This window comes from Sapajus apella, unplaced genomic scaffold (genome assembly GCF_009761245.1).
Source record: "Sapajus apella isolate SASKATOON/1434 unplaced genomic scaffold, GSC_monkey_1.0 scaffold36, whole genome shotgun sequence".
Taxonomy (NCBI): Eukaryota; Metazoa; Chordata; class Mammalia; order Primates; family Cebidae; genus Sapajus; species Sapajus apella.
This window is the reverse complement of record NW_022436976.1, coordinates 31,970,846-31,982,394: the sequence shown is the minus strand read 5'-3', so window position 1 is coordinate 31,982,394 and position 11,549 is coordinate 31,970,846. Positions and strand designations below refer to the sequence as shown.

General features: G+C 38.7%; 1 protein-coding gene across 3 annotated transcripts in view; it reads right to left on the bottom strand.

Annotated features, from left to right (window-relative positions):
- Positions 1-11,549, bottom strand: part of NDC1 (NDC1 transmembrane nucleoporin) — a 68,917-nt gene that overhangs the window by 44,376 nt on the left and 12,992 nt on the right. For all 3 annotated transcript variants that reach the window (XM_032296940.1, XM_032296942.1, XM_032296941.1), the window contains exon 6: positions 8,730-8,838. In XM_032296940.1, the coding sequence (XP_032152831.1) occupies positions 8,730-8,838 (109 nt within the window). The remainder of the gene's footprint in view (positions 1-8,729; positions 8,839-11,549) is intronic.

Sequence of the window (11,549 nt, the reverse complement as noted above, 5' to 3'; positions counted from 1 at the left end):
CTCAGGAGGCTGAGGCAGGAGAACTGCCTGAACCCAGGAGGCGGAGGTTGCGGTGAGCCGAGATCACGCCATTGCACTCCAGCCTGGGTAACATGAGTGAAACTCCGTCTCAAAAAAAAAAAAAAAAAAGAAAAAGAAAAATCAAAGTGGAACAAAGAGGCTACCAATCATCATGGCAGATGAGAGGCAGGACTAGATTGCAGCTTGCAGAAGCTCATGTTGTGATTTTTTAGCTCCAGATGAACTGCAAGAATAAACCAGCAATCTTGAGAGGACCCACAGACCCTCTGAAGGAAGCAGACTGCCCCTGGGGACCCAGGAGACACCCCAAATACTGAGTGCCCCAACTGCAGAAGTGGGAAACGGAGACCCTCCTCTCCAGAGCACACACCCTCACTGGAGAAGCTTAAGGTCTGTTTGCAGGAAAAATTTCTGACCTTATCTGGAGCTGAACCAACCAATATAGAGAATCAGGCAACACAGAGGGGTAAAGGAAGCAGCAGAAAGATACTGGGAGCTTGCTGCGTTCCCTAGCAGGCCATTCCTGTCTGGCACCACAGGGATCCATCAGGAGGGCGACCAGAGGAGCAGCAGGTAGAACTCCACAGGGAAGGAAATCTCTAGCTGAACTTTGTAACAATTTGAACGGAGTAAGAAGCCTCCCAGCCAGAACTCAGGGGAGGGCGCAAATCTAATGTGCAGACTCCACAGGCAGGGGAAGAACCAAACCCTTTCCTTTCCCAGCTGGGAGGCAGGTAGCCCAAGGTAAGTTTTCAAGCCCATTTTGCCCTCCACCTGGAAACAGACTCAGGGCTGTGGCAGGGCACACAGTGGAAGTGAGACTGGCCCTTTGGTTTGTATGAGAGCTAAGTGAGGCCTGTGACTGCTGGCTTTCCCCCACTTCCCTGACAACCTGCATGACTCAGCAGAGGCAGCCATAATCCTCCTAGGCACACAACTCCAATAACCTGGGAATCTAGCCCCTATCCCAAACAGCAGTTGCAGCAAAACCTGCCCAAGCAGAGTCTGAGCTCAGACTCACCCAGCCCTGCCCTCACCTGATGGTCCTTCCCTACCCACCCTGGTAGTGTAAGACAAAGGACATATAATCTTGGGAGTTCTAGGGCCCTACCCACTGCTGGTCCCTCTCCACACTACTACAGCTGATGTTTTCTGGAAAGTGCAACCTCCTGACAAAGAGGCCAACCAGCACAAAAGTAGAGCATTAAACCACCAAAGCTAAGAACACTCACGGAATCCACTGCACCCCACCACCACCACCTCCACCGGAACAGGCACTTGTATCCATGGCTGAAAGACCTAGAGATGGTTCACATCTCAGGACTCTGTGCAGACAACCCCCAGCACCAGCCCAGAGCCAGGTAGACTCACTGGGTGGCTAGATCCAGAAAAGGGACAACAATCACTGCAGTTCAGCTCACAGGAAGCCACATCCAAAGGAAAAGGGGGAGAGTACTGCATCTATGGAACACATCGTGGGACAAAAGAATATGAACAACAGTCTTTAGCCCTAGACCTTCCCTCTGACAGAGCCTACCCAAATGAGAAGGAACCAGAATACCACCCCTAGTAATATGACTAAACAAGGTTCCTCAACACTCCCCCCAAAAAAATCACACTAGTTCACCAGCAATGAATCCAAACCAAGAAGAAATCCTTGACTTTACCTGAAAAAGAATTCAGAAGGAAGTTATTAAGCTAATCAGGGAGGGACCACAGAAAGGCCAAGCCCAATGCAAGGAAATCCAAACAATGATACAAGAAGTGAAGGGAGAACTATTCACAGAAATAGATAGCTTGAAGAAAAAACAATCAAGAATTCAGGAAACTTTGGACACACTTTTAGAAATGCAAAATGCTCTGCAAAGTCTCAGCAATAGAATTGAACAAGTAGAAAGAAATTCAGAGCTTGAAGACAAGGTCTTCAAATTAACCCAATCCAACAAAGACAAAGAAAAACGAATAGGAAAATATGAACAAGGTCTCCAAGAACTCTGGGAATATGTTAAATAACCAAACAAGAATAACCGGTATTCCTGAGGAAGAAGAGAATTCTAAAAGCTTGGAAAACATTATTGAGGGAATAATCGAGGAAAACTTCCCTGGCCTTGCTAGACCTAGACATCCAAATACAAGAAGCACAAAGAACACCTGCAAAATTTATCACAAAAAGATCTTCATCTAGGCATATTGTCATCAGGTTATTCAAAGTTAAGATGAAGAAAACAATCTTAAGACCTGTGATAGATGCACCAGGTAATCTATAAAGGAAAACCTATCAGATTAAGAGCAGATTTCTCAGCAGAAACCCTCCAAACTAGAAAGGACTGGGGCCCTATCTTCAGCCTCCTCAAACAAAACAACTATCAACCAAGAATTTTGTATCCAGCGAAACTACGCATCATATATGAAGGAAAGATACAGTCTTTTTCAGACAAATAAATGCTGAGAGAATCTGCCATTACCATGCCACCATTACAGGAACTGCTAAGAGGAGCTCAAAATCTTGAAACAAATCCTGGAAACACATTGAAACAGAACCTCTTTAAAGCGTAAATCAAACAGGACCCATAAAACAAAAACACATGTCAAAAAGCAAAAACAAAAAGCAAAAAAAAAAAAAAAAAAAACACAAAGTACATAGGCAACAAAAAGCCATAATGAATGCCAACGGTACCTAGTATTTCAATACTAACATTGAATGTAAATGGCCTAAATGCTCCACTTAAAAGATACAGAACCATGGAATGTATGAGAACTCACCAACCATCTGCTGCCTTCAGGAGACGCACGTAACACATAAGGACCCACACAAATTTCAAGTAAAGGGGTGGAAAAAGGCATTTCATGCAAATAGACACTAAAAGTGAACAGAGGTAGCTATTCTCATATCTGACAAAACAAATTCTAAAGCAACAGCAGTTAAAAGAGACAAAGAGGGACATTATACAATGTTAAAAGGTCTTGTCCAACAGGAAAATATCACAATCCTAAGCATATATGCACCTAACACTGGAACTCCCAAATTTATAAAACAATTACTTATAGACCTAAGAAATGAGATAGACAGCAACACAATAATACTGGAGGACTTCACTACTCCACTGACAGCACTAGACAGGTTAACAAGACAGAAAGTCAACAAAGAAACAATGGCTTTAAACTATGCCTTGGAACAAATGGACTTAACAGATACATAGAGAACATTTCATCCAACAATCGCAGAATACACATTCTATTCAACAGCACATGGAACCTTCTCCAAGATAGACCACATGATGGGCCATAAAATGAGCCTCAATAAATTAAGAAAACTGAAATTATATAAAGCACTCTCTCAGACCACAGTGAAATAAAACTAGAAATAACTCCAAAAGGAACCTTCAGAGCCATGTAAATACATGGAAACTAAAGAACTTGCTCCTGAATAAGCATTGGGTCAAAATGAAGTCAAGATAGAAATTTAAAAAATTCTTCAAAATGAATGACAATAGTGACACAACCTATCAAAACCTCTGGGACACAGGAAAGGTGGTGCTAAGAGGAAAGTTCATAGCCCTAAGCACCTACATCAAAAAGACTGAAAGAGCACAAAGTGACATTCAAAGGTCACATCTCAAGAAACTAGAGAAACAAGAACAAACCCAACCTAAACCCAGCAGGAGAAAGGAAATAACTGAGATCAGAGCAGAACTAAGTAAGTTTGAAACAAACAAACAAAAAATACAAAAGATAAATGAAACAAAAAGCTGGTTCTTTGAAAAGATAAATAAAATTGATAGACCATTAGCAAGATTAATCAAGAAAAGAAGACAGAAAATCCGAATAACCTAAGAAACAAAACATGAGTTAGTACAACTGACACCACTGAAATATAAAAGATCATTCACAACTACTGTGAATACCTTTACGCACGTAAACTAGAAAACCTAGAAGAGACGGATAAATTCCTGGAAAAATACAGCCTTCCTAGCTTAAATCAGGAAGAGGCAGATACCCTGAACAAACCAGTAACAAGCAGCAAGACTGAAACGGTAATTTAAAAATTACCAACAAAAAAAAGTCCAGGACCAGATGGATTCACAGCAGAATTCTACCAGACACTGAAAGAAGAATTGGTACCAATCCTTTTGACCCTATTCCACAAGATAGAGAAAGAAGGAGCCCTCCCTAATTCATTTTATGAAGCCAGCATCACCCTAATACCAAAACCAGGAAAGGACATAGCCAAAAAAGAAAACTACAGACTGAGGCCGGGTGCAGTGGCTCACGTCTGTAATTCCAGCACTTTGGAAAGATGAGGCGGGCGGATCACAAGGTCAAGAGATCAAGACCATCCTGGCCAACACGGTGAAACCCCATCTCTATTGAAAATACAAAAAATTAGCTGGGTGTGGTGACTCGCGCCTATAGTCCCAGTTACTGGGGAGGCTGAGGCAGGAGAATCGCCTGAACTCAGAAGGCGGAGGCTGCAGTGAGTCAAGATCGTGTCACCACACTCCAGCCTGATGACAGAGCAAGACTACATCTCAAATAAAAAAAAAAAAAAAAAAACACACACACACAGACTGATATCCTTGATGAACATTGATGCCAAAATCCTTAACAAAATATCAGCTAACTGAATCCAACAACATATCAAAAAGATAATCCACCATGATCAAATGGGTTTCATCCCAGAGATGCAGGGATGGTTTAACATACATAAGTCAATAAATGTGATACACCATATAAACAGAATTGAAAACAAAAATCACATGATCATCTCAACAGATGCAGAAAAAACATTCAACAAAATCCAGGATTCCTTCATGATTAAAATTCTCAGCAACACTGGCATACAAAGGCCATACCTTAATGTAATAAAAGCTATGACAAACCCACAGCCAACACAATACTGAATGGGAAAGAGCTGAAAGCATTCCCCCAGAGAACTGGAACAGACAAAGATGCCCACTCTTACAACTCCTTTTTAACATAGTATTGGAAGTCCTAGCCAGAGCAATCAGACAAGAGAAAGAATTTAAGGGTATCCAACTTGGTAAAGAGGAAGTCAAACTGTCTCTGTTTGCTGATAATATGATAGTTTACCTTAAAAACCCTAAGGACTCCTCCACAAAGTTCTTAGAACTGATAAAATTCAGCAAAGTTTCCAGATACAAGATTAATGTACACAAATCAGTAGCTTTCCTATAAGCCAACAGCAACCAGGCAGAGAATCAAATAAAAAACTCAACCCCTTTTACAATAGCAGCAAACAAACAAACAAACAAACAAAAAGTTAGGAATATACCTAACCAAAGAGTCGAAAGACCTCTAAAAGGAAAACTACAAAACACTGCTGAAAGAAATCAGAGAGGACACAAACAAATGGAAACACATCCCATGCTCATGGATGGGTTAGAATCACTACTGAGAAAATGACCATAGTGTCAAAAGCAATCTACAAATTCAACACAATCCCCATCAGAATACCACCATTATTCTTCACAGAATTAGAAAAAACAATTCTAAAATTCATATGGAACCAAAAATGAACCCACATAGCCAAAGCAAGACTAAGCAAAAAGAACGAATCTGCAGGCATCACATTACCTGATTTCAAACTATACTATAAGGCCATACTTACTAAAACAGAGTGGTACTGGTATGAAAATAGGCACATAGACCAATGGAACAGTATAGAGAACCCAAAAATAAACCCAAATACTTACAACCAACTGATCTTCAATAAAGCAAACAAAAACATAAAATGGGGAAAGAACACCCTTTTCAACAAATGGTGCTGGGATAATTGGCTAGCCACATGTAAAAGAATGAAACTGGATTCTCATCTCTCACCTTATACAAAAATCAACTCAAGATGGATTAAGGAGTTAAACCTAAGACCTGAAACTATAAAAATTCTAGAAGGTAACATTGGAAAAACCCTTCTAGACATTGGCTTAGGCAAAGATTTCATGACCAAGAGCCCAAAAGTAAATGCAATAAAAACAAAGATAAATAGCTGAGACCTAATTAAACTAAAGAGCTTTTGCATGGCAAAAGGAACAGTCAGCAGAGTAAGCAGACAACCCACAGAGTGGGAGAAAATCTTCACTATCTATACATGTGACAAAGGACTAATATCCAGAATCTACAACAAACTCAAACAAATCATTAAGAAAAAAACAATCCCATCAAAAAGTGGGCTAAGGACATGAATAGACAATTCTCAAAAGAAGATATACAAATGGCCAACAAACATATGAAAAAATGCTCGACATCACTAATGATCAGGGAAATGCAAATCAAAACCACAATGTAGTATCACCTTACTCCTGCAAGAATGGCCATAATCAAAAAAATCAAAAAGCAGATGTTGGCGTGGATGTAGTGAACAAGGAACACTTCTACACTGCTGGTAGGAATGTAAACTAGTTCAGCCACTATGGAAAACAGTGTGGAGATTCCTTAAAGAACTAAAAGTAGAACAACCATTTGATCCAGCAATCCCACTACTGGGTATCTACTCAGAGGAAAAGAAGTCATTATTCAAAAAAGATACTTGCACACGCATGTTTATAGCAGTACAATTCACAATAGCAAAATCATGGAACCAACCCAAATGCCTACCAATCAGCAAGTGGATAAAGAAACTGTGATATATACACGAAATATATATATATAAAATATATACATATGCTAGAATATCATGTACATATAGAATGTGTGTGTGTGTGTGTGTGTATATATATACATACATATATATATGTGTGTGTGTATATATATATATATATAAATAGAATACCATGCAACCATAAACAGGAATGAATTAGTAACATTTGCAGTGACCTGGATGAGACTGGAGACTATTATTCAAAGTGAAGTAACTCAGGAATGAAAAACCAAACATTGTATGTTCTCACTGATATGTGGGAGCTAAACTATGAGGATGCAAAGGCATAAGAATGACACAATAGACTTTGGGGACTTGGGGGGAAAAGTGGGAGGTGGGTGAGGGATAAAAGACTACAAATAAGGTGCAGTGTATACTGCTCAGGTGATGGGTGCACCAAAATCTCACAAATTACCACTAAAGAATTTACTCATGTAACCAAATACCACCTGTACCCAAATAACTTATGGAAAGAAAAACGAGGGGGGGAAATTACAATGAAGGATTAACATTAGAATGACAATTGTAAGAGCCACGCAGAAAGGGACTACATAAAACTACAAGTGAAAAAAATAAACAGGATGGCCTATACACAGTAAGAAGAATTTTATAATATATATCCATAGAAAATACAACATCAGAAAAAGTTATAATCTGAAATAGCATTTTAGAAGGGAAGATTTTGTTTAAATTATTACGCACTGCTAACAAGATTACTGTTTTCAGCTTGCACTATTCATACTAAACAACTGCATTTTTGTGCTTAATATTCATGTTAATAAATTCCACAAGTTGCCCCTATCAACAAAATACTTATAGTAGTACTAGTATCAAGTTATAATTTAGAAAAACGAGTATGGCATTTCTAGAAAGAGTAATAACCAAATGATTCACAATTTTTTTTCTTTTTTAAAAAAGAATGCATTTTTACTTTGGGAGGCCGAGGTGGGTGGATCACGAGGTCAAGAGATTGAGACCATCCTGGCACGTGCCTGTAATCCCAGCTACTCAGGAGGCTGAGGCAGGAGAATTGCCTGAACTCAGGAGACAGAGGTTGCAGTGAGCCGAGATCGCGCCATTGCACTCCAGCCTGGGTAACAAGAGCGAAACTCCGTCTCAAAAAAAAAAAAAAAAAAAAAAAAAAAGAATGCATTTTTTTTTTTTAATTGTGGTAAAAAAAAAAAAAAAAAAAACCCATAACATAAAATTTACCATCTTAGGCCAGGCACAGTGGCTCATGCCTGTAATCCTAGCACGTTGGGAGGCCTAGGCAGGTGAATCACCTGAGGTCAGGGGTTCAAGACCAGCCTGGCCAACATGGTGAAACCTTGTCTCTACTAAAAATACAAAAATTAGCAGGGTGTGGTGGCACACACCTGGTAGTAGTCCCAGCTACTTGGGAGGCTGAGGCAGGATAATCGCTTGAACCCAGGAGGCAGAGGTTGCAGTGAACTGAGATCACACCATTACACTCCAGCCTGGATGACAGAGCGAGACTCAATCTCAAAAAAAAAAAAAAAAAAAAAAAAAATTACCACCTTAGCCAACTTTAAGTGTTCGGTACAGCAGTGTTAACTATATGACATTTTTGTGCAACAGATCTCTAGAACTTTCTCATTTTGCAAAACTGAAACTCTATACCCATTGAACAACTCCACTCCTTCCCAACTCTCCAGCCCGACAACCACCATTCTGCTTTCTAAGAATTTGATGATTTTAGATACCTCATATAAGAGGATCATACAGTATTTGTCTTTTTGTGACTGGCTTATTTCCCTTAGCATAATGTCCTCAAGGTTTATTCATGTTGTAGTACATAACAAGATTTCCTTCTTTCTAAATAATATTTCATTATAAGTATATATCACATTTTAACAGTATTTTCCCTTAACTAAATACATTCTCTTTAACAATTTAAACAATGAATCAATTGTGCTAATCACATACATGCAACTGTGGAAAATACACAAACTCAAGAAGGAGTTTGTAACTGACATTTTCTGGGCTATGAGATAATACTTCACTGTATTAAAAAACCAGATATTCTTACCAAGAAAATAATATAAAATGCAGAAATTTCTAACCAGGAACAGTGATTCCACACAACTGTGTTTAACTAGTAGGAGCAGAGATCTCCTAAAACGCAAAAATTTGTATTGCTGTGGGGAAAAAAAAAAAAACAGAATCAAATGACACATCCAAATCAAATGACACACTCCACATCATCTTAAAGCAAGCATTTAACTATAACAGTCTACATAGAAAACATAGTTATTGTACAAAAAGACAAAGGGTATTGCGGAAGCAAAAACATCAACCATTTCTGATGTTAAAAAATTTAATATTTATATTATACAACATCTCACTGATATAAAGCCAGAAATAAGAAAATTAACTGTATCAATCCATACTTGGTACTAAGCACTACGGAAATGAAGAAAGTACAAGAAACACATAACAACAGCAGCTAACTTTTTTTGTTGCTTACCATGTACCAGGTACTGTCCTAAGCACCTCACAAGTTTTAATTTACTTAAACCTGATAAGAACCCTATGAGGGAGTTTCTACTGCTACCCTCATCTTAGAGATGAAGAAAACAAGGCACAGGGAGATCAAATAACTTAACCAATGTTAGCAGCCAGCAAAAGGAAAATCTGAGCTATCAATCCAGGTAGGATGGCTTCAGAGCCTCCAATCTTAAAGATAATACACATTGCCTTTGCACTAAATTTTTAAAATGCTGTTTGAAGAAAAATGGGAGGCAGTGAAGAAGATACCAGCCTAGGAATCAAGAAATGTGAGTTCCAGTGCTCCCTCTTTCTCTACAACCCTCAGTAAGTCATGTCTCCTCTCTAATTACATGGAAGATAAGAAAGCTCAAACAGCTAAATAGTTCCTTACTGAGAACCTGCAAATTCTAATGATCTAAGACACGGGTTTCTAATCTTTTGGCTTCCTTGGGCCACACTAAAAGAAGAAAAATTGTCTTGGGCCACACATAAAATACACTAACGACAGCTGATGAGAGAAAAGAAAGGAAAGAAAGAAAGGAAGGAAGGAAGGTTGGTTGCAGTGAGCTGAGATCACGCCACTGCACTCCAGCCTGGGCAACAAGAGCAAAACTACGTCTCCAAAAAAAAAAAAAAAAAAAAAAAAAAAATTTTTCTTTGATAAAATTAAAAAAAATAGTTACTGAATAATACATATAAGATAAAAACCACTTATATAAATCCCACTCCACAAAATATATAATGTTATAAGTACAGTATATGTAAATGTACAGTAAAGGGTCTGGAATAATATACATTAAACTGGTTAACAGTTTAAATGGTAAAACTATTACCAGTTTAGCGTATATTCTTAATCCCACTGGTAACAATGGTTACCAGTGAAACAAAAATTGAGACTGGCCATGGTGGTTAAGGAAACGTTTAACTTATCAATATAGTACTTAAATATTTTATAATAAAAATGTTATCACTCTTGGAAAGCTTACCTGACAGGTAGCATCAAAAACAGTGATGATACAAATATACTCAGATTGTCTGGCAAACATAAATAAATAATGGCGACGATGATAATGGTTGTTACTGCTTATAAAAAACAATTCTTTAAGCTCTAAAGTTCTCTGGTCATCATGGCTATTAATCACCACATTGCACTCTATAGAGAGTCAGAAGGGGAATGGGCCTGACTCTTCCCACAACAAACTTGCAGTTTCCTGACAATCCAAATACACATGGCAATTAAAATGTACATGGCAAGGTCATATACTGTGTGCCGCACTCCTAGAGCTAATGAAAGAAGGATAAGCTACGGTGTCCTCCGTCCCTCTCAGTGTTCTCGGGAGGCAAAACTACCCTGCCAGGCAAGACACTTACAAACCTAATGGACGGGAAACTATGGTCCCGGGCATCAAGAGCCATCATTTCCACTAGTCTTGCCAAATCTTCAGCTTCCTCATTCCACTGCCCTTCCACCGCACCACTCAGCAAAACACCTGCTCCCACCATCCCCAGGCTGGAGACCACCTAACTGGGCAGACCAATACCACTATACACTCATGGCTATAAGACATGCCCCAGATATATTTTTTGACCAAATACTGAATTATCAATTGTTAAAAATCGATATTCTGCCCAAGCTGAATATTAACATCATAAACTTTTGGGATTAAGAATAAATGTAACATTTTCCAAAAGAAATTACAAAAAATTAGTACTAAAATTTTACAAATTTTGACATTACATGGTAGAAACAATAATTTATCAGTATTGTCAACTATGGGACTTCTATGTTCACTCTACTGGACATCTGTAGTGTTAAATAGATGGTCACTTACAACTGGGGACCATGGAGGTCCAGTAAGGTATTTTGGGGGATCTCATTTTTCTCTAACACTTTCTTTTATTATTAATATTCTTAATTATGTTAGGATCAAAGATGATTTATTATGGAATATTTCTATATAAGATTTTGGAGGTTTTCTCCTTGTGAAATTTTGAGGTAGCCAAGTTGACATCCTGCTTTTAATTCATCTTCACAAGACATGAAGAATTTCTAAGTAGGACTTTTTTTCTCATACACTCACAGATTGCAGGGAGGTAAGGGCCAGATCCTTTTCAGTGAACACCATCTCCCTGCTATGTGTGTATTTTCATTAGCTTGTTCTCATGGATGCAACAGGTATGTGAAAACTTTTTTTTTTTTTTAAAAGAGATAAGGTCTCAGCCAGGCACAGTGGCTCATGCCTGTAATCCCAACACTTTGGGAGGCCAAGGCAGGTATACTGTTTGAGCCCAGGAGTTCCAGACCACGTTGGGCAACATAGTGAGACCCCATCTCTACAAAAATCACAAAAAGTGGCCA